The 24,687-nt window shown below is 37.4% G+C and overlaps 1 protein-coding gene and 1 pseudogene across 2 annotated transcripts in view; both read left to right on the forward strand.

Annotated features, from left to right (window-relative positions):
- The window catches only part of Fs(2)Ket (Importin subunit beta Fs(2)Ket), a 61,650-nt gene that overhangs the window by 26,439 nt on the left and 10,524 nt on the right, over window positions 1–24,687 (forward strand). For both annotated transcript variants that reach the window (XM_070106641.1, XM_070106640.1), the window contains one exon: window positions 21,024–21,117. In XM_070106641.1, coding sequence (XP_069962742.1) covers window positions 21,060–21,117 — 58 coding nt within the window. In that variant the 5' untranslated portion in view covers window positions 21,024–21,059. The remainder of the gene's footprint in view (window positions 1–21,023; window positions 21,118–24,687) is intronic.
- LOC138856427 (uncharacterized) lies at window positions 10,383–16,787 on the forward strand (annotated as a pseudogene).

Here is a 24,687-nt window from a genome sequence, read left to right on the forward strand (position 1 = left end):
GCGCAATTAATTGCCTACGAAAGGCGAAAAATCGACTATTTTTATACAACATTGGATGATACTGACTTGAGGGATTTTCACTGTACCTCCAAGTCCTCAGAATAATCTCTTACATGTTTAAGTTCATAGAGCGACACAAAATTAAAGTTAAGGGAGTAACCTCAGTATACTCCTAATGCGATACAGTGACGCACCTAGATTTTCAAAAAGCATACCCATTTGCAGTTTAATTATTGTACTTTACATGTTGTCGATTAATGACATTTTGTAAGTGCGGCCACATTATTGCATCGACAAGCGAAAGAGGCAAACAGTCACCTGGATTTCTAATCCTCCCGTCATACTGATCATTTTAAATATACATAACTCTATCCCGACTTATTTTAGGTGTTAACAAGAACTGTTAGGTGAACAAAACTATTATAATCAGTAGCAAAATGTTGCGAGAGTATAAAAATCTGTTTGAAGCACCTTTCATTATTTGAGGTATATATAAGGTTGGAAGGTATCTCCCTTCCGATTTTTTGCTCTTCATTCAATGCTTTATAGAATAGAAAGTGATATTAGATATAGACTTTTATAGAAAGTGTTACAGTGATCGAATTTAGTTAAAATATGCGCCGTTTTGTTCGCTGATCTGTTTCCATCTAGACGGCAACTTCATAATACCTTCCTCCTTATTTGCGAAGAATTCGGACAGCCACTTTTCACAAGCCTCTTTTGAGTTCAACTTTACACCACCAAGGGCATTCGCCATGGACAGGAACAGTTGGTAATCACTTGGCGCTACGTCCGGGCTATATGGTGGATGCGATAAAACCTCCCATCCGAGCTCCCGTAGCTTCTGACGAGTCATCAACGAAGTGTGTGGTCTGACGTTGTTCTGGTGGAACACTACACCCTTCCTGTTGGCCAATTCTGGACACTTCTGGTCGATCGCCTGCTTCAAGCGGTCCAGTTGTTCGCAGTAGATGGTAGAATTAAGCGTCTGGCCATATGGGAGCAGCTCATAGTGGATGATTCCCTTCCAATCCCACCAAACACACAGCAAAACCTTCCTGGCCGTCAATCCCGGCTTGGCCACTGTTTGGGACGATTCACCGGCCTTCGACCACGACCGTTTTCGCTTGATATTGTCGTATGTGATCCATTTTTCGTCGCCAGTCACCATCCGCTTCAAGAATGGGACGAGTTCGTTCCGTTTCAGCAGCATATCGCAGGCGTTGATTCGGTCCAGAAGGTTTTTTTGCGTCAAATTATGCGGCACCCAAACATCAAACTTTTTTTTGTATCCAGCCTTCTGCAGATGGTTCAAAATGGTTTGGTGACTAACTCCCATCACCTGGGCGATGTCACGAGATGCCATATGCCGGTCTAACTCGATGTATTCCATGATTTGATCGGTATTTGTCGTCACAGGTCTTACGCCGGCTGGCTTATCCATGGTGTCGTTTTCACCGGCTCTGAATCGTCGAAACCATTCCTCCGCGGTTCGAAGTGATAGAGTACCATCCCCCAAAACACTATTAATCTCACGGAACGTTTCTCTAGCGGATTTGCCTTTAACGAAGGAAAACTTTAAAATAGCGCGAATTTCGGCGTTAGTGAACTCCTCGTTTACACGTCTATAACTGTTGAACGCAATATCCAAACTAATCATGTATAGCGTTGTTTTGTAGGTTATGTCAAGACCTTTCAAATTATGTATAGTGTTGCCAGATACGAGCTCTGTAGCGCTTTGTACATAGCCGCGAAATTCAAAAGACAAAAAAGCGGAAGGGAGATACCTTCCAACCTTATATAATGTAATGTAATAATTGCTCCGATATCTTAGGTGTAGCGGACATACATATAATAGTATAACGAATTTCTCGATAAATTCTCTACCTATAACTCACTCTTGAGTTAATTAAAAGTCCCAACTTAATGGCTACACACTTATTATTTGTAATTCCAACCACTTAACACTTATTGTTCGTTATTCGAGCTTACAATTTATTGCTTATAGCTAATTTCCTCTTTACACGGCAAAACTCCAATTAGGACTGTGTCTGCTGCACAATCCGGCAGCCCTTATATAGTAGGTCTTTAACAAAACTTCGCTACTCAAACATTCTGGCAACCAAGAATTCGCTTTCTAGTTTCTTCTGGCAGTTTATCGTCGATTCTGATTTGTTCAGGTATTCGTGTTCGCCACAATGCCCACCACCTAAGTCTGATCATTCCAATTAAGACATATTTGCGGTACCAAATGCAACAAGTCGTTCCAGATGAACTAACTTCATTTTATTTCTTAGTCTTTCAATGGTCTGTATGCGATACCCTACATCGTTGAGTCGTTTAATAACCTGGCATGGTCCTTCCCAATTTCACTGTAATTTGGGAGACACCCCTGTCTTTCGTTGTGGGTTATATAACAATACCCAATTGCCTTCAATAAAACGCTCAGAGTTCATTGCCTTGTCGTATTTTGCTTTCATTTTATCGCTCATAATTTTGGTGTGCTGTCTCACCATAGCATGCATATCCTTCGTCTCATCTTCTAGGATACTGTTGAATTCCTTAGCATTCCTTCCTCCGTTGGCGTTAATTCCAAATTTTAAATCAATTGGTAGCCGAAGATCATTACCAAAAATTACCCTTGCTGGAGTCTGCCCCTTTGTTTCATGTACAGCAGATAAGCCATCAGGAACAAGGATATATGGGTATTCCAATCTTTTTGATACTTGTCCCTAACTTTTCTCAAATATTCTTCCAAAGTTCGATTGAATCGTTCCACCATGTCATCGGACTGTGGATGTAGTGCAGTTGTACCGGTTTTCCGGATACCCAGTTTCAGGCATATATCCCGTATTAGAGCTGATTCAAAATTTCTCCCTTGGTCAGAATGTAATTCTATTGGAACACCATATCTCGATATCCAATTGTTGATGAATACATCTGCTACTGTTCCTGCCTCTTGGTTAGGAATTGCGTTTAACTCTGGCCATTTGCTGAAATAGTCCATGACTATCAAAACCAGCTACATCCATGGCTACTCGCTTAAACGGCGCACCTGAATTGTACTACTTCATCTGACCATGACTTCTGGACCGCGGCCCTTTAGCAGCAATACACTCGACACAATTGGCGATCCACTCCGTAACTGATTGACGACAACCAACCCAATAAAATCTTTGTTTTAATTTCTCCAAGGTTTTATTGATATCCATGTGTTCTCCACTTGAACCGTTGTGCAGCTCGTTGAGAACTTCGGAAATTCTTACTTTTGGAACAATCAGTTCTCGCCCGATTTCAGTCATTTTAGGCACAAAGATATTAATATTATTAGATAAACATGCTCTCTCAATTTTATTAAATTAACTCCCGCATTGGTCGATATATGAAGTATAACTGGGAGTTCGAAAATCTTAATATTACAGTAGCTGACAATGAAATCCGGAAAATTAAAAAATCAAAGTTTTTCGTTATTATATTAGTCAAATGTTTAATTTTGTGTTTATTTTGACGTGATTTTATAGTTTCAGTTATAGTAAACACTAATCGATAAAAAAAAAACAATCTCATTAGTATTTTGTCGAACCTCCTCTGCTTTTAATAACGGTTTTACACGCTCGCACATTGAATTAATGCTATTTTTTAAAGTTCCTTCTGGGATACCTGGCCACTCCAAAGTCGATACCCCGATTGTCGATGAATAATTCTTCACCTGAAATAAAGAAGAAATACAATTTGCAATTAAAATTATAGCAATAAACTCTAGTTGTACAAAAAAGTGATACTTACTATTTTAGCACGATGGCAGGGCGTAGAATCATCCTGAAAAAAGGGACATCTGCTCGTGAAAAGTGGTTATCTATTGAGGGTATACAATTAGTCTTAAGTATCTCCTGACACACAAGTCCCGTTAACGGTTCCATATATTAGGGCAAGTTGCCCAAGGCCATGGAAAGAAAAGCAACACAAGACCATTCGGCTGCCTCCCTGCTTAACTGTTCTTTGAACGCATTCGTCCTTTAACCGCTCCCCAGTTCTCCTTCTTAAATAGGACATACCGTCGCTGCAAAATAGGTTGCATTTGGGCTTATCTGAGAAGATAACATTTCGCGAATCAAGATGAGCCCAGTTTTGATGTTATTTTCCCATCGTAAACGGTTTTGACGCATTTTTGAAGGTAAGAGAGTTTTTTTTTTGGCGGCTGCACGAGTGTTCCAAGCAACCTCTTGAAGCCTTCGACGAACGGCTCGGGCGCTACCGACATCTTTAAATAACTCCACCTTAATGTCCTCAGCAGTTTTGAAGCGGTCCCTCAAGCTGATACGTTCTATCACCCGATCTTCCCTTGAGCTTGTCTTCTTTTCATTATTTCGAAAATTTTTTAGAAATTCTCCGATGGAGGACTTACGAAGGCAACTGTATAATTTACTAATTTCCCAAATGGTCATCTTTTCTTATCGCAAAATCAAAATATTACTCTTTTGCATTTCAGAAAATTTTTTTAATTCCGCATATTTAAGCTTTAATGAAGCACGAGCACAAAATAAACAATAAAAAGGAACTGAAAGTTGCTATTGAACGTGTACAGATCACATATTAATAAGAAATAATAACCCTTTCCCAGTAAAATACACTAGTCGGTTACAATCGCTCTTTAAATACTGTGTGTTACAAATAACCGTAAGGTGACCAAAACTATTGTACTCTTATTGGTTTGTTATTGACTTGAGTAGCTTCCTAAGGGATTGATTTAGAGTTTTTACAAATTAATCGTTCCATGACGAGCATCGTTCAATGTCCTTGGTCGATCACCAGAGTTGTCCGAAGATGGCAAATTATTTCTTTTCTGAACTCAAATGACTGTTGACTAAGAACGGAAATTTTTGCTATTTTCCCGCCCCTTTTTTTGTTTAGTTAGCATCTCATATTTACTTAGGCCTCTATGTCCTAAACTTAAATGGACATAGGTGCTTATAATAAAATTAAAATCATCAAGTAAGTGAATTATGTCGTTTTACAGAACATCTTAAGTATACTTAGAATGATCAGCTAAATTTTCGTTCGCCGATAATGATGTTTAAATCAACAAAATTTTTTTTTTGTGTGATGTTTTTTATTTCATCGCTCTTTCTACTTCAGCTTGTTCAGTTGCTGAACAACTGTCAAGTTGTTTAGAATATTTCCTTATTCAAATGGAAAATGAAAATTTACTGAGTCCATTAGACATTAGCAATATGAGTAATGTTGATGTTTCTAGTTATGATTCGGTTGTTGATCCATATTTTAACATAAGCAATTGCACTGCGTCCGAGTCCTCAGAATAATCTCTTACATGTTTAAGTTCATAGAATGACACAAAATTAAAATTAAGGGAGTAACCTCAGTATGCTCCTAATGCGATACAGTGACGCACCTAGATTTTCAAAAAGCATACTCATTTGCAGTTTAATATTGTACTTTACATGTTGTCGATTAATGACATTTTGTAAATGCGGCCACATTATTGCATCGACAGGCGAAAAAGTCAAACAGTCACCTGGATTTCTAATCTTCCCGTCATACTGATCATTTTAAATATACATAACTCTATCCCGACTTATTTTAGGTGTTAACAAGAACTGTTAGGTGAACAAAACTATTATAATCAGTAGCAAAATGTTGCGAGAGTATAAAAATCTGTTTGAAGCACCTTTCATTATTTGAGGTATATATAAGGTTGGACGGTATCTCCCTTCCGATTTTTTGCTCTTCATTCAATGCTTTATAGAATAGAAAGTGATATTAGATATAGACTTTTATAGAAAGTGTTACAGTGATCGAATTTAGTTAAAATATGCGCCGTTTTGTTCGCTGATCTGTTTCCATCTAGACGGCAACTTCATAATACCTTCCTCCTTATTTGCGAAGAATTCGGACAGCCACTTTTCACAAGCCTCTTTTGAGTTCAACTTTACACCACCAAGGGCATTCGCCATGGACAGGAACAGTTGGTAATCACTTGGCGCTACGTCCGGGCTATATGGTGGATGCGATAAAACCTCCCATCCGAGCTCCCGTAGCTTCTGACGAGTCATCAACGAAGTGTGTGGTCTGACGTTGTCCTGGTGGAACACTACACCCTTCCTGTTGGCCAATTCTGGACACTTCTGGTCGATCGCCTGCTTCAAGCGGTCCAGTTGTTCGCAGTAGATGGTAGAATTAAGCGTCTGGCCATATGGGAGCAGCTCATAGTGGATGATTCCCTTCCAATCCCACCAAACACACAGCAAAACCTTCCTGGCCGTCAATCCCGGCTTGGCCACTGTTTGGGACGATTCACCGGCCTTCGACCACGACCGTTTTCGCTTGATATTGTCGTATGTGATCCATTTTTCGTCGCCAGTCACCATCCGCTTCAAGAATGGGACGAGTTCGTTCCGTTTCAGCAGCATATCGCAGGCGTTGATTCGGTCCAGAAGGTTTTTTTGCGTCAAATTATGCGGCACCCAAACATCAAACTTTTTTTTGTATCCAGCCTTCTGCAGATGGTTCAAAATGGTTTGGTGACTAACTCCCATCACCTGGGCGATGTCACGAGATGCCATATGCCGGTCTAACTCGATGTATTCCATGATTTGATCGGTATTTGTCGTCACAGGTCTTCCGCCGGCTGGCTTATCCATGGTGTCGTTTTCACCGGCTCTGAATCGTCGAAACCATTCCTCCGCGGTTCGAAGTGATAGAGTACCATCCCCCAAAACACTATTAATCTCACGGAACGTTTCTCTAGCGGATTTGCCTTTAACGAAGGAAAACTTTAAAATAGCGCGAATTTCGGCGTTAGTGAACTCCATGTTTACACGTCTATAACTGTTGAACGCAATATCCAAACTAATCATGTATAGCGTTGTTTTGTAGGTTATGTCAAGACCTTTCAAATTATGTATAGTGTTGCCAGATACGAGCTCTGTAGCGCTTTGTACATGGCCGCGAAATTCAAAAGACAAAAAAGCGGAAGGGAGATACCTTCCAACCTTATATAATGTAATGTAATAATTGCTCCGATAGCTTAGGTGTAGCGGACATACATATAATAGTATAACGAATTTCTCGATAAATTCTCTACCTATAACTCACTCTTGAGTTAATTAAAAGTCCCAACTTAATGGCTACACACTTATTATTTGTAATTCCAACCACTTAACACTTATTGTTCGTTATTCGAGCTTACAATTTATTGCTTATAGCTAATTTCCTCTTTACACGGCAAAACTCCAATTAGGACTGTGTCTGCTGCACAATCCGGCAGCCCTTATATAGTAGGTCTTTAACAAAACTTCGCTACTCAAACATTCTGGCAACCAAGAATTCGCTTTCTAGTTTCTTCTGGCAGTTTATCGTCGATTCTGATTTGTTCAGGTATTCGTGTTCGCCACAATGCCCACCACCTAAGTCTGATCATTCCAATTAAGACATATTTGCGGTACCAAATGCAACAAGTCATTCCAGATGAACTAACTTCATTTTATTTCTTAGTCTTTCAATGGTCTGTATGCGATACCCTACATCGTTGAGTCGTTTAATAACCTGGCATGGTCCTTCCCAATTTCACTGTAATTTGGGAGACACCCCTGTCTTTCGTTGTGGGTTATATAACAATACCCAATTGCCTTCAATAAAACGCTCAGAGTTCATTGCCTTGTCGTATTTTGCTTTCATTTTATCGCTCATAATTTTGGTGTGCTGTCTCACCATAGCATGCATATCCCTCGTCTCATCTTCTAGGATACTGTTGAATTCCTTAGCATTCCTTCCTCCGTTGGCGTTAATTCCAAATTTTAAATCAATTGGTAGCCGAAGATCATTACCAAAAATTACCCTTGCTGGAGTCTGCCCCGTTGTTTCATGTACAGCAGATAAGCCATCAGGAACAAGGATATATGGGTATTCCAATCTTTTTGATACTTGTCCCTAACTTTTCTCAAATATTCTTCCAAAGTTCGATTGAATCGTTCCACCATGTCATCGGACTGTGGATGTAGTGCAGTTGTACCGGTTTTCCGGATACCCAGTTTCAGGCATATATCCCGTATTAGAGCTGATTCAAAATTTCTCCCTTGGTCAGAATGTAATTCTATTGGAACACCATATCTCGATATCCAATTGTTGATGAATACATCTGCTACTGTTCCTGCCTCTTGGTTAGGAATTGCGTTTAACTCTGGCCATTTGCTGAAATAGTCCATGACTATCAAAACCAGCTACATCCATGGCTACTCGCTTAAACGGCGCACCTGAATTTTACTACTTCATCTGACCATGACTTCTGGACCGCGGCCCTTTAGCAGCAATGCACTCGACACAATTGGCGATCCACTCCGTAACTGATTGACGACAACCAACCCAATAAAATCTTTGTTTTAATTTCTCCAAGGTTTTATTGATATCCATGTGTTCTCCACTTGAACCGTTGTGCAGCTCGTTGAGAACTTCGGAAATTCTTACTTTTGGAACAATCAGTTCTCGCCCGATTTCAGCCATTTTAGGCACAAAGATATTAATATTATTAGATAAACATGCTCTCTCAATTTTATTAAATTAACTCCCGCATTGGTCGATATATGAAGTATAACTGGGAGTTCGAAAATCTTAATATTACAGTAGCTGACAATGAAATCCGGAAAAATAAAAAATCAAAGTTTTTCGTTATTATATTAGTCAAATGTTTAATTTTGTGTTTATTTTGACGTGATTTTATAGTTTCAGTTATAGTAAACACTAATCGATAAAAAAAAAACAATCTCATTAGTATTTTGTCGAACCTCCTCTGCTTTTAATAACGGTTTTACACGCTCGCACATTGAATTAATGCTATTTTTTAAAGTTCCTTCTGGGATACCTGGCCACTCCAAAGTCGATACCCCGATTGTCGATGAATAATTCTTCACCTGAAATAAAGAAGAAATACAATTTGCAATTAAAATTATAGCAATAAACTCTAGTTGTACAAAAAAGTGATACTTACTATTTTAGCACGATGGCAGGGCGTAGAATCATCCTGAAAAAAAGGGACATCTGCTCGTGAAAAGTGGTTATCTATTGAGGGTATACAATTAGTCTTAAGTATCTCCTGACACACAAGTCCCGTTAACGGTTCCATATATTAGGGCAAGTTGCCCAAGGCCATGGAAAGAAAAGCAACACAAGACCATTCGGCTGCCTCCCTGCTTAACTGTTCTTTGAACGCATTCGTCCTTTAACCGCTCCCCAGTTCTCCTTCTTAAATAGGACATACCGTCGCTGCAAAATAGGTTGCATTTGGGCTTATCTGAGAAGATAACATTTCGCGAATCAAGATGAGCCCAGTTTTGATGTTATTTTCCCATCGTAAACGGTTTTGACGCATTTTTGAAGGTAAGAGAGTTTTTTTTTTGGCGGCTGCACGAGTGTTCCAAGCAACCTCTTGAAGCCTTCGACGAACGGCTCGGGCGCTACCGACATCTTTAAATAACTCCACCTTAATGTCCTCAGCAGTTTTGAAGCGGTCCCTCAAGCTGATACGTTCTATCACCCGATCTTCCTTTGAGCTTGTCTTCTTTTCATTATTTCGAAAATTTTTTAGAAATTCTCCGATGGAGGACTTACGAAGGCAACTGTATAATTTACTAATTTCCCAAATGGTCATCTTTTCTTATCGCAAAATTAAAATATTACTCTTTTGCATTTCAGAAAATTTTTTTAATTCCGCATATTTAAGCTTTAATGAAGCACGAGCACAAAATAAACAATAAAAAGGAACTGAAAGTTGCTATTGAACGTGTACAGATCACATATTAATAAGAAATAATAACCCTTTCCCAGTAAAATACACTAGTCGGTTACAATCGCTCTTTAAATACTGTGTGTTACAAATAACCGTAAGGTGACCAAAACTATTGTACTCTTATTGGTTTGTTATTGACTTGAGTAGCTTCCTAAGGGATTGATTTAGAGTTTTTACAAATTAATCGTTCCATGACGAGCATCGTTCAATGTCCTTGGTCGATCACCAGAGTTGTCCGAAGATGGCAAATTATTTCTTTTCTGAACTCAAATGACTGTTGACTAAGAACGGAAATTTTTGCTATTTTCCCGCCCCTTTTTTTGTTTAGTTAGCATCTCATATTTACTTAGGCCTCTATGTCCTAAACTTAAATGGACATAGGTGCTTATAATAAAATTAAAATCATCAAGTAAGTGAATTATGTCGTTTTACAGAACATCTTAAGTATACTTAGAATGATCAGCTAAATTTTCGTTCGCCGATAATGATGTTTAAATCAACAAAATTTTTTTTTTGTGTGATGTTTTTTATTTCATCGCTCTTTCTACTTCAGCTTGTTCAGTTGCTGAACAACTGTCAAGTTGTTTAGAATATTTCCTTATTCAAATGGAAAATGAAAATTTACTGAGTCCATTAGACATTAGCAATATGAGTAATGTTGATGTTTCTAGTTATGATTCGGTTGTTGATCCATATTTTAACATAAGCAATTGCACTGCGTCCGAGTCCTCAGAATAATCTCTTACATGTTTAAGTTCATAGAATGACACAAAATTAAAATTAAGGGAGTAACCTCAGTATGCTCCTAATGCGATACAGTGACGCACCTAGATTTTCAAAAAGCATACTCATTTGCAGTTTAATATTGTACTTTACATGTTGTCGATTAATGACATTTTGTAAATGCGGCCACATTATTGCATCGACAGGCGAAAAAGTCAAACAGTCACCTGGATTTCTAATCTTCCCGTCATACTGATCATTTTAAATATACATAACTCTATCCCGACTTATTTTAGGTGTTAACAAGAACTGTTAGGTGAACAAAACTATTATAATCAGTAGCAAAATGTTGCGAGAGTATAAAAATCTGTTTGAAGCACCTTTCATTATTTGAGGTATATATAAGGTTGGACGGTATCTCCCTTCCGATTTTTTGCTCTTCATTCAATGCTTTATAGAATAGAAAGTGATATTAGATATAGACTTTTATAGAAAGTGTTACAGTGATCGAATTTAGTTAAAATATGCGCCGTTTTGTTCGCTGATCTGTTTCCATCTAGACGGCAACTTCATAATACCTTCCTCCTTATTTGCGAAGAATTCGGACAGCCACTTTTCACAAGCCTCTTTTGAGTTCAACTTTACACCACCAAGGGCATTCGCCATGGACAGGAACAGTTGGTAATCACTTGGCGCTACGTCCGGGCTATATGGTGGATGCGATAAAACCTCCCATCCGAGCTCCCGTAGCTTCTGACGAGTCATCAACGAAGTGTGTGGTCTGACGTTGTCCTGGTGGAACACTACACCCTTCCTGTTGGCCAATTCTGGACACTTCTGGTCGATCGCCTGCTTCAAGCGGTCCAGTTGTTCGCAGTAGATGGTAGAATTAAGCGTGTGGCCATATGGGAGCAGCTCATAGTGGATGATTCCCTTCCAATCCCACCAAACACACAGCAAAACCTTCCTGGCCGTCAATCCCGGCTTGGCCACTGTTTGGGACGATTCACCGGCCTTCGACCACGACCGTTTTCGCTTGATATTGTCGTATGTGATCCATTTTTCGTCGCCAGTCACCATCCGCTTCAAGAATGGGACGAGTTCGTTCCGTTTCAGCAGCATATCGCAGGCGTTGATTCGGTCCAGAAGGTTTTTTTGCGTCAAATTATGCGGCACCCAAACATCAAACTTTTTTTTGTATCCAGCCTTCTGCAGATGGTTCAAAATGGTTTGGTGACTAACTCCCATCACCTGGGCGATGTCACGAGATGCCATATGCCGGTCTAACTCGATGTATTCCATGATTTGATCGGTATTTGTCGTCACAGGTCTTCCGCCGGCTGGCTTATCCATGGTGTCGTTTTCACCGGCTCTGAATCGTCGAAACCATTCCTCCGCGGTTCGAAGTGATAGAGTACCATCCCCCAAAACACTATTAATCTCACGGAACGTTTCTCTAGCGGATTTGCCTTTAACGAAGGAAAACTTTAAAATAGCGCGAATTTCGGCGTTAGTGAACTCCATGTTTACACGTCTATAACTGTTGAACGCAATATCCAAACTAATCATGTATAGCGTTGTTTTGTAGGTTATGTCAAGACCTTTCAAATTATGTATAGTGTTGCCAGATACGAGCTCTGTAGCGCTTTGTACATGGCCGCGAAATTCAAAAGACAAAAAAGCGGAAGGGAGATACCTTCCAACCTTATATAATGTAATGTAATAATTGCTCCGATAGCTTAGGTGTAGCGGACATACATATAATAGTATAACGAATTTCTCGATAAATTCTCTACCTATAACTCACTCTTGAGTTAATTAAAAGTCCCAACTTAATGGCTACACACTTATTATTTGTAATTCCAACCACTTAACACTTATTGTTCGTTATTCGAGCTTACAATTTATTGCTTATAGCTAATTTCCTCTTTACACGGCAAAACTCCAATTAGGACTGTGTCTGCTGCACAATCCGGCAGCCCTTATATAGTAGGTCTTTAACAAAACTTCGCTACTCAAACATTCTGGCAACCAAGAATTCGCTTTCTAGTTTCTTCTGGCAGTTTATCGTCGATTCTGATTTGTTCAGGTATTCGTGTTCGCCACAATGCCCACCACCTAAGTCTGATCATTCCAATTAAGACATATTTGCGGTACCAAATGCAACAAGTCATTCCAGATGAACTAACTTCATTTTATTTCTTAGTCTTTCAATGGTCTGTATGCGATACCCTACATCGTTGAGTCGTTTAATAACCTGGCATGGTCCTTCCCAATTTCACTGTAATTTGGGAGACACCCCTGTCTTTCGTTGTGGGTTATATAACAATACCCAATTGCCTTCAATAAAACGCTCAGAGTTCATTGCCTTGTCGTATTTTGCTTTCATTTTATCGCTCATAATTTTGGTGTGCTGTCTCACCATAGCATGCATATCCCTCGTCTCATCTTCTAGGATACTGTTGAATTCCTTAGCATTCCTTCCTCCGTTGGCGTTAATTCCAAATTTTAAATCAATTGGTAGCCGAAGATCATTACCAAAAATTACCCTTGCTGGAGTCTGCCCCGTTGTTTCATGTACAGCAGATAAGCCATCAGGAACAAGGATATATGGGTATTCCAATCTTTTTGATACTTGTCCCTAACTTTTCTCAAATATTCTTCCAAAGTTCGATTGAATCGTTCCACCATGTCATCGGACTGTGGATGTAGTGCAGTTGTACCGGTTTTCCGGATACCCAGTTTCAGGCATATATCCCGTATTAGGGCTGATTCAAAATTTCTCCCTTGGTCAGAATGTAATTCTATTGGAACACCATATCTCGATATCCAATTGTTGATGAATACATCTGCTACTGTTCCTGCCTCTTGGTTAGGAATTGCGTTTAACTCTGGCCATTTGCTGAAATAGTCCATGACTATCAAAACCAGCTACATCCATGGCTACTCGCTTAAACGGCGCACCTGAATTGTACTACTTCATCTGACCATGACTTCTGGACCGCGGCCCTTTAGCAGCAATGCACTCGACACAATTGGCGATCCACTCCGTAACTGATTGACGACAACCAACCCAATAAAATCTTTGTTTTAATTTCTCCAAGGTTTTATTGATATCCATGTGTTCTCCACTTGAACCGTTGTGCAGCTCGTTGAGAACTTCGGAAATTCTTACTTTTGGAACAATCAGTTCTCGCCCGATTTCAGCCATTTTAGGCACAAAGATATTAATATTATTAGATAAACATGCTCTCTCAATTTTATTAAATTAACTCCCGCATTGGTCGATATATGAAGTATAACTGGGAGTTCGAAAATCTTAATATTACAGTAGCTGACAATGAAATCCGGAAAATTAAAAAATCAAAGTTTTTCGTTATTATATTAGTCAAATGTTTAATTTTGTGTTTATTTTGACGTGATTTTATAGTTTCAGTTATAGTAAACACTAATCGATAAAAAAAAAACAATCTCATTAGTATTTTGTCGAACCTCCTCTGCTTTTAATAACGGTTTTACACGCTCGCACATTGAATTAATGCTATTTTTTAAAGTTCCTTCTGGGATATCTGGCCACTCCAAAGTCGATACCCCGATTGTCGATGAATAATTCTTCACCTGAAATAAAGAAGAAATACAATTTGCAATTAAAATTATAGCAATAAACTCTAGTTGTACAAAAAAGTGATACTTACTATTTTAGCACGATGGCAGGGCGTAGAATCATCCTGAAAAAAAGGGACATCTGCTCGTGAAAAGTGGTTATCTATTGAGGGTATACAATTAGTCTTAAGTATCTCCTGACACACAAGTCCCGTTAACGGTTCCATATATTAGGGCAAGTTGCCCAAGGCCATGGAAAGAAAAGCAACACAAGACCATTCGGCTGCCTCCCTGCTTAACTGTTCTTTGAACGCATTCGTCCTTTAACCGCTCCCCAGTTCTCCTTCTTAAATAGGACATACCGTCGCTGCAAAATAGGTTGCATTTGGGCTTATCTGAGAAGATAACATTTCGCGAATCAAGATGAGCCCAGTTTTGATGTTATTTTCCCATCGTAAACGGTTTTGACGCATTTTTGAAGGTAAGAGAGTTTTTTTTTGGCGGCTGCACGAGTGTTCCAAGCAACCTCTTGAAGCCTTCGACGAACGGCTCGGGCGCTACCGACATCTTTAAATAACTCCACCTTAATGTCCTCAGCAGTTTTGAAGCGGTCCCTCAAGCTGATACGTTCTATCACCCGATCTTCCCTTGAGCTTGTCTTCTTTTCATTATTTCGAAAATTTTTTAGAAATTCTCCGATGGAGGACTTACGAAGGCAACTGTATAATTTACTAATTTCCCAAATGGTCATCTTTTCTTATCGCAAAATCAAAATATTACTCTTTTGCATTTCAGAAAATTTTTTTAATTCCGCATATTTAAGCTTTAATGAAGCACGAGCACAAAATAAACAATAAAAAGGAACTGAAAGTTGCTATTGAACGTGTACAGATCACATATTAATAAGAAATAATAACCCTTTCCCAGTAAAATACACTAGTCGGTTACAATCGCTCTTTAAATACTGTGTGTTACAAATAACCGTAAGGTGACCAAAACTATTGTACTCTTATTGGTTTGTTATTGACTTGAGTAGCTTCCTAAGGGATTGATTTAGAGTTTTTACAAATTAATCGTTCCATGACGAGCATCGTTCAATGTCCTTGGTCGATCACCAGAGTTGTCCGAAGATGGCAAATTATTTCTTTTCTGAACTCAAATGACTGTTGACTAAGAACGGAAATTTTTGCTATTTTCCCGCCCCTTTTTTTGTTTAGTTAGCATCTCATATTTACTTAGGCCTCTATGTCCTAAACTTAAATGGACATAGGTGCTTATAATAAAATTAAAATCATCAAGTAAGTGAATTATGTCGTTTTACAGAACATCTTAAGTATACTTAGAATGATCAGCTAAATTTTCGTTCGCCGATAATGATGTTTAAATCAACAAAATTTTTTTTTTTTGTGATGTTTTTTATTTCATCGGTCTTTCTACTTCAGCTTGTTCAGTTGCTGAACAACTGTCAAGTTGTTTAGAATATTTCCTTATTCAAATGGAAAATGAAAATTTACTGAGTCCATTAGACATTAGCAAGTAATGTTGATGTTTCTAGTTATGATTCGGTTGTTGATCCATATTTTAACATAAGCAATTGCACTGCGTCTAGCTCAGATTCGGAAAGTGAAGTTGCACGTACTAAACTTATTTATTGGCTAATAATAAGTAATAAAAATTGAAATTAAAAAAAATCGGATAGTATTGCAAACAAAGTGGTCGCACTGGAATCTGGCAGGACATCATGTGCTGCTGGAATAACATACGAGGAACAACAATTCACTCACACGCAGTACTGCAGACAAGATTCCTTTAATTTACATAAGGCATATTTTACTGGCTTAATTGAAATTCAAGAAACGAATACTATAAAAGAGTAAAAGACGAAAAAAAACCTCGGAAGTAAACCACATTCCTACTTGTATTATTTTTGAGCGGTTGATAGTAACTGAATTTCAGATTCTCGTTGTCCGAAACCGAAAAGTTCATAAAAACGGTTGCAAGTTAAAACTTGAAGGATGTCTTCTCAGTGGAGATTTGCGTGGAAAACATACGTGCACTAGAACTAGAAAACTTTTCAAGGCAAGAGAGCAATAAATTTTAGATTTCATAAAAAGTTTTCCATCCTATGAGTCGTACTATGCTCGTCGCGATACTTGTAAGCGTGATTGTCTGTATCCGAGTGATTGTCTGTATCTGCATTGCATCGCCTCTGTAGAGATAAATACAACCATTCCTTGTTGCTTTCAAAATTTTACTCAACTCTTTAGTACACTCGATTTAAAATTTAAACAATCAAAGATTGACACTTGCCACACACTTGATTATAAATTTATGGTTCCTGGTTACACGCACAGGAGTGCGATAGGGAAAAAACAAATATTCAATAAAAATCCATCATCCTCGTGATTGGTAATAATTTATAAGAACAGTTAGAGTAATGAAAAAAATGTTTGTTAACGAAATGGCTCAATCAGATATTGTAGTTTTCGCACTCGCATCGAAAAATGTATTTACTTGGAGAAAAGTAGATAATAAAGGTGATAAATTCAGTTGACATGACATTGAATGGCTTTCATTTACTAAGGAATATGGTATCATTATACCCTGAACAGGGTATATTAAGTTTGCCACGAAGTTTGTAACACCCAGAAGGAAACGTCGGAGACCCTATAAAATATATACATACTGATCAGCTGAGTTGATTTAACCATGTCCTCTATGCAACAATGTAATCTCCGAAGAAATTATTCAGATCGGATGACTATAGCATAAAGCTGCCATACAAACTGAACAATCGGAATGAAGTGCTTGTATGGAAAACTCTTTCATTTGACGAGGTATCTTCACGAAATTTGGCATGTATTATTATTTAAAGAATTAATCTAATCTCCGAAGAAATTGTATAGAGCGGATGACTATAGCATATAGCTGCCATATTAACTGAACGATCGGAGTAAAGTGCTTGCACGGAAAATTTTTTTATTTGACGAGGTATCTTCACGAAATTAGGCACGAGTTATTGCTTAAGGCAACAAATTATTCTCTACAGAAATTGGTCAGATCAGATCACTATATCATATAGCTGCCATACAAATTGAACGTACGGAATCAAGTTCTTGTAAGGGGCCTTTGCATTTGTGAAGGGTATTATAGCCTCGGCGCAACCGAAGTTAACTTTTTTTCTTGTTTTTAAGTACAGACGATCCTTTCAAATACATTAATAATGCATTCATTAATCGAAGTATCGTATCAATAATGCTTAAATAAAAAATTATCTCACCAATAAAAATTAGCACTAAAAACAAAAATGATCGCATAGATATGCTGCCGCTAGTGGATGAAATTTTTAGAGAATTCTATAATAATAATAAATTAACTTCGGAAGATATGTTAGATTGTCATTTAGATCTACTTGTATATTAAACAAAAACTACGAAAGTAACGGATAATAATTGCATTATATTGGAACCATATTGAATTGGCAAGTTTGAGTGAAATATAACTTTTTACGTGTTTTTTATGTTTTAAATAAATAAATAAGAATTGAATATTATAAATTAATTAATTTAAGTTTTTTTTCTTTTTCTTTTGTTTGGTTTTTAAGAATAAACTTACTTGTTTCAATTTTAACAGAAGGTCTTATTGATGTCCACTTATCTAAGTGTAATAAGGCAATCTTCGTTTTTCAAAACATTTTAAGTACAAAATAACCAAAAAACAATTTCTTTTATTAGGTTGAACATATTTTCTAAAACTGCAACACAAAACATTTTACACAAAAGTCTTTGGACTTTTCTTTTGGAAAACATTTTCCTTTGCAGTTGGTTTTTGAAGACCAAAATTTGTACCATCAATCCATCCGATAACCAAATATGTGTATTGTTATTTGTTAAATGCCCTTTAAATTTTAATTGCGATAGGGTGAGATTAAATGCGTCTTTGGTTAGTTTAAACCTCTTCCAGATTTTGTAAATGATTTAAATTCCTAATTTAAACTTTGCTCCTAATAAAGCCTGTGATTACTTTTATCGTGAATCCTGCAGCTATGGCCATTTTTTTCTGTTCCTCATCTGAATCATCATCGGCATTCTAAGCTAAGACATCGGCATTCTAAGCTAAGACATCTTTCTTAATGACCGATATATGTACATATATTCTATAAATTAAATACGATTACGACACAATATTCTTGGGGTTTGGAATGGTTTTTGCCCAATTTTATAAATTTTAGGCATAAGGACAAACTATTATTAGAGAGAGACCAGTCTTGACCAGTATATATAGTATAAAGTCAGCCGGAATTCCGAAAATCTTTCTATTAGGTAGATATATGGAGCTAAGGGAAGTATTGAAATGATGTTATCAAATTTTGACATAACGATATATAATTTGGAGAAAATCACAAAAAAACCTCAAAGATGGACCAATATTTTCGGTATCGGCCTTAAATGGTATACTGTTAAGTGAAAGAATGAGATGGAATATATCTTTATGTTATATGGGAAGTAGGCGTGATTCTACTCCGATTTCGCCCATTTCTATTATTGTAGCATTGTGCCACGCCCATTGTCCAATTGTGATACCGGCTTCTAAGAGGCATTTACTTATTTCGTTATTATTCATTGGTGGTAAATTATAAATACAAACATTTTATATTGTGAGGCTCAAAGGGAACAGCATTTTCAGATGTTGGTAAAATGTTATTTTAAAAAAGTATGCAAATGAATTCAATATTCCTTATTCGATGAATGCGTAAATGGATTCAAATCATACTTGCTATTATTATAACTTATTATTTCTTTGTACTCATTAATTTCCCTATGGGAACGTACAATAGCCACAATTTTTACTACCGATTGACATAAAGCTAATCGAATATTTATATTACGACATGGAGTCTAAATATATATCCAGCTCTAAACCACATTATGATGCTGATTGTATCAAATGAGAAGACGGTAATCGCAAATTACCGATCCGAATAGAGTTAGATAACTAACGCCTTGCAACCTAAACAGGGTTGTTGTTGTAACGGTTATCTAGTCCCCGCTTGGATAATAAGTGATAGTTTGGTTGTCGTCGAGGTCATCTAGGGTGTTAGATGAGTTGGGTTTGTTGGGCATGCAAAGAGGTGGTTAGTGTCATGCGGAGCCTCATTGCACGCAGGACATGTATTAGAAATATCGGGGTTTATTATGGATAAGTAGGAGTTTAACCTGATACAATATCCAGAACGAAGTTGCGCGAGGGTCACTCTGGTTTCGCGAGGCAGCTCTACGTCTGCTATGGGTGGTGGTTTGACTCCTAGTACGCCATTCACTGAGAGGGAGTCGATGAAAGTGTTAATGGCTCCACTGTGAATGGCGGTCAGTGCTTGTCTGTAGACCTAAACAGGGTCTAGATAACCGCTACAACAATAACAAAGGTAATCACAATATTGGGCATGTCTGAACTGCACGTATTTACTATTCGTATTAACTTAACGTATTTATATTAAGATAAGACAAATTTTGATCTTTATATTCATGAATCACATGAATTAAATGAAGACCAAAAAAGTGAATGAGTTTTTGATGAAGAAACTGGAGGTGGTAAGAACACTCTTCTTTCATGATGGTAGAATTTTTTGCCGTGTCTTAAAACGCTTCAGTGACCCCATAATTTGTTTTCTATAAACTTTCGTAATTGATTTTAATTAATTAAGATTTTCATTTTTTATTTCAGCCATTCACAGTAGTAAAACTGGTCTAAAATATGTAAAACAAAATTTGGTAGCATTGAAAATAGTCACTTTTATGGGGTATCCGCATACTCTCTTGTACAATTCAGCTCGATACTTTAGTTTTTACTTTTAAATGTAATTTTTACATACAAAGATAGCGAAAAAAAGACGTTCTCTGATACCCCTACTATGGTTAGGAACTTGACTCAGTTGAATTTAAATCAGAGCCAAAATTGATGTGCTTCGCATACGAAAATGTCTTCATGATCACTCAAATTCAACTTTTCATATTTTTCACCACGTTTATTTGTACTGCTCACAATTTTTGGCTTACTTCGATGAGTTTCGAGATTTTTCTTCACGAGTTCATCAAGGTAATGTTTTAACCATGTTATACTTTGAAAAGGGTATATTAAGTTTGCCACGATCTTTGTAACCCCCAGAAGGAAACGTCAGAGATCGTCGGAGGTAAAATGTATATCTAAATAATCAGCTTGACGAGCTGAGCCGATTCAGCCATGTCAGTCTGTCTGTATGTACGCGAATCGAGTTTTTGAAGTATCGATCTGAAATTTTGCACTCTGCTGAGTTGACAGTCCTTGGCCGGATAAAAATCCAAGTCCGTTCCGGTTTCGTAGACCCGACTGTTGTGGGAACGGAGGAACCTTTTGTATTTGTGAAGCTTCGGTGCAACCGAAGTTAACGATTTTCTTGTATTTGTACAAAATAACTGATCAAAAAAGTTCATTAAAAGTGTATTCAATCTGACATCTGACAGACTCACCGATAAATACGATATAAATTAAACCAGAAGTTAGAATATGTTCATGTTAGATGTGCGAAACTAGGGAAAGTATTAGCCCGATTGAATTTATTTTGGAACAAGAACACATTATTATCTATATTTACTAAAGTTATCGTTTGAATGGACGGACGGGCGGACTGACACATATCCGGAATTCAATTCATCTGCGTCATCCTGATCATGTAGCTAAATATACTTGTAACTATATCTATTAGAATTAATTATTATTCTCTGTGCAACATGTTGAGAGAATACTCGTACAAATATTACAAGACTGCACTGTATACTCGTATTAGAACTTCTTGTTTAAAGAAACATTAATAAAAATAAACAAAATTGTTGATAATTTATATATTGTTTAATTTTTCTAGATTGAGAGGAGCGAAATTCATAATCAGCCGTTCAAAATGAATGCTCAAGTTACTCTTCATTTGATTAGAGTCTTGGAGAAAACGGTTTCGCCAGGTATGTAAAATCCAAGGTTAATGTAATACGTCTCCTACTTCAACATTCAATGCCAAAGGTTTTGAAACTTCTGAGGGCTTACTTCTTTGTATATATATTTTTGGTTAGTACGGAAATTCAAAATCATTCGATTAATAGAGTTTTATTTTCTCCATAACGCTTTTTATGTTGAATTTTTTTCATGGCAAAAGATCAAAAAAATTTCAACCAAATCCATAGTAATTTTCATTATTTAGCTTAACAAAATTGACCGATTCATTTTAATTAGTAGAACAACTTGATTAAAAAAGCGATAAATAAACTTCCGCTGGTCAACTCTCATCCTTACATTTAGAGAAGGCCAGAATCGTTGCATTTTTTTCTGGTTAGAAGACATTTTGAGAAAAGAACAAACGAACCTGAAACAAGTAAGAACAAGCTTAGTTCGTGCGTAACCAAACATTTCTTACTCTTGCAATAAGCAAAGAAAAAAGGCAGAGGAACATCTTCAGGTTTTGGCAAAACTTTATATCAATCGAAGGAAAGTATCGCCGTTATTTCATCCACATAAGCAAAGAGGATACACTGTTATTAGAACTCTTTTTGAACTCATTAAGATTTCGTATATATTGCTCGATAGATGCGCTTCAAAGTGAACCGGAGGCTCGAATATATTTGTGTTAGGTATATGGGGACTAAGAAAAAGGTTGACCCGATTTTACCCATTATTGGCACAAGTTATAGTTCGATTTCGACAATTTTTGGACGTAAATTAAACACCTCATTTGGTTGAAATTGGTCAAGTAGCTCCTGAGGTATAGGATTTCACCTAAAAGGGGGCCCTGTCACGCCCATTGCTCAATTTTCTCACCAGAACCTATAAAACCTTTCCCTAACATCCAGGTTGTGAAATTTAATGATTGTGGCTCAGTTATTCAGTGAGTTATCGTACTTTTGGTAGTTTTCAATATAACCGTTATATAGGGAGTGGGCGTGGTGATTATCAGATTTTACCCACGGAGCTACGTACCCAAATACAGTTTTTGTATCTTAATTTGCCTCAGTTTGGTACTTTAAATATTTTCGTTTGATGACGTTTTCTGGGCGTGCCAATGGACCGATTCTGCCCATCTGCAATATCTACATCCGTTGAGTGCCAATGAAGATGTCATCAAGATATTTCCATTTTTACTCAAATCAACGGACAGATATACGGACGGACTGACCGTCACTTAGAATTCACCTCGTCCCGTTAGGGGAACAAAACTATTACACTCTGTAGCAACATGTTTCAAGAGTATAAAAATGTTATGAAAAGAACACGCAAATTTGACAGGCCGAGTATAGGACAGAATAAATGCAATATTTTTTTGCGCAAAGAAAACGCTATTAATTTCGTAAAAATGAAATAACGTCACCGCATAATAATGTGATGGGTCAGAAAACAGTGAAAGTGAAAGACGATGAACATGAAAACAGAATAAGTTACTCAGTACAAAGCTGCAATATCTGAAAAATTGTAATCTTGTAATAAAAATATTGGTAATAGTACTTTAAATCGGCAAGTAAAATTCAAAACCACTTGTATTATTATAACGTTTTTATATAGCTCGAATGGACCGAATCTAAATAAACTTACACATAAAACATATATTGTGAATCACCGTATAGACGTTTGCCATATGCTAACGCAACTTCAATTTTACAAACAAGGTTACAATAATATGAAAATTAGATTTAATAAAAAAAAAAATATTTTGATGTAATTCTTTAGGAAAAAGGATCTGCAGGCAGATCAATATCGCAAATATAATTATATATAATAACGCAAAATACGGAATTCAGCTGCATAGCATTAAATTTGACACGTGGCAGTCTCATATACGTTTGACATCTTCTACAACTCACTTTCAATTATTGTATGCGTACGAGAGTTGAACAACTTTCGTTGTAGATTTACGTGAGTACCTGCCGGCGACGGCCTTACCTCACGGTGTTCAAAACACAACGGATCAATACAATGCGTTGATCAGCGCCCCAAACAATACGAGCTTATGCAAGTATTTATTTGGATACCAGTGGCAGTGTGTCTGGGTCCACACTACCATCTTGGTATGATTCGAGGCCGACCTAAAACCTCTTCCGTTTTCGGGTACGGCACCCAGTTACTTGTGTAACTTCTTTTTTCGAACTGAAAATTCAGTTCTTCCAGCATTTAGGTTTAAACCACAGCCACCACGATACTCCCCAAAGGGCCGAACCCAATGAGCAGATTGAACAGAAGTCCAAGGGCTTTCTGCTCCCCGTGGTACCGGAAAGTCTCCGGTCAGACTGCGTAGCCTAAACTACTGCCAGTTGAGCTACCCATTACTCAAATGACTGGTGACATTTGTCGCTTGAACTTCAAATGTCTTTTTATTCGCTTTTTCATTTAAAGTGTTTCTAATATCAGTTCAAGCTGAGTATTATAGCACTATCACTCCATATACTATGCTGATATTACTGGGCAAAGAATATAATAACAGTCATAGTGCATATTGGCTTTTAGTCGCCTTTTACGACAGGCATGCCTTGCCGCGGGCATATTCTATCCCCTGCCCGCAGGGGTACGAGAGTTGAACAGAGAGAATTGGTCATAAACCATTTTAGAACTGAAAATCCGCTGATTTAGTAAATGCGTCCGTGAAAATCGAATACAAAATAAAGTGCCCCAAACAATCAATGTTCAATGTAGGGTTTGATTGTGCGGAAAGTTTAAAATTATCTCTTATATTAATAATTTTTATTAACCCTCTCATGATCGAATTAAAATTGGAACCGATAAAACATATTTGACGACTGATTTGTGTTAATCGTGAAGCGAATATGAACTGATATAAATGTCATGGTAATTGGTGTCCTGGTTCGCTAGATACAGGATGTATTATTGCAGCACAAATAAACATTGCATTTGCTGCGTTTAGAGCACAGGTAACCAGTGTGGCATAACCTGCATCTGCCTTTTGCTATTTATTCTACCCAGATTATATCATGTAGATTTTGCAAGTTCTTCAAAATACGGTTTCTTATAACCTGTTGTATAATAGTTTTGTTCACCTAACGGTTGTTTGTATCACCTAAAACTAATCGAGTTAGATATAGGGTTATATATATATAAATGAACAGGATGAAGAGACGAGTTAAAATCCGGGTGACTATCTGTCCGTCCGTCCGTCCGTGCAAGCTCTAACTTGAGTAAAAAAAATTGAGATATCTTTATGAAACTTGGTAGACATGTTTCTTGGTACCGTGAGACGGTTGGTATTGCAGATGGGCGTAATCGGACCACTGCCACGCCCACAAAACGCTATTAATCAAAAACAAATAACTTGCCATAACTAAGCTCCGCAATAAGATAAAAGACTGTTATTTAGTACACAGGATCACATTAGGGAGGGGCATCTGCAGTTAAAACTTTTTTTTTAAAGTGGGCGTGGTCCGGCCTCTAATAGGTTTAATGTGCATATCTCCTAAACCGCTAATGCTATAATAACTAAATTCACTAGAAGCAAATGTTTTTAGCACTTCTATTGACGGTGTGAAAATAGTTGA

Source organism: Bactrocera oleae, chromosome 3 (assembly GCF_042242935.1).
Source record: "Bactrocera oleae isolate idBacOlea1 chromosome 3, idBacOlea1, whole genome shotgun sequence".
Taxonomy (NCBI): Eukaryota; Metazoa; Arthropoda; class Insecta; order Diptera; family Tephritidae; genus Bactrocera; species Bactrocera oleae.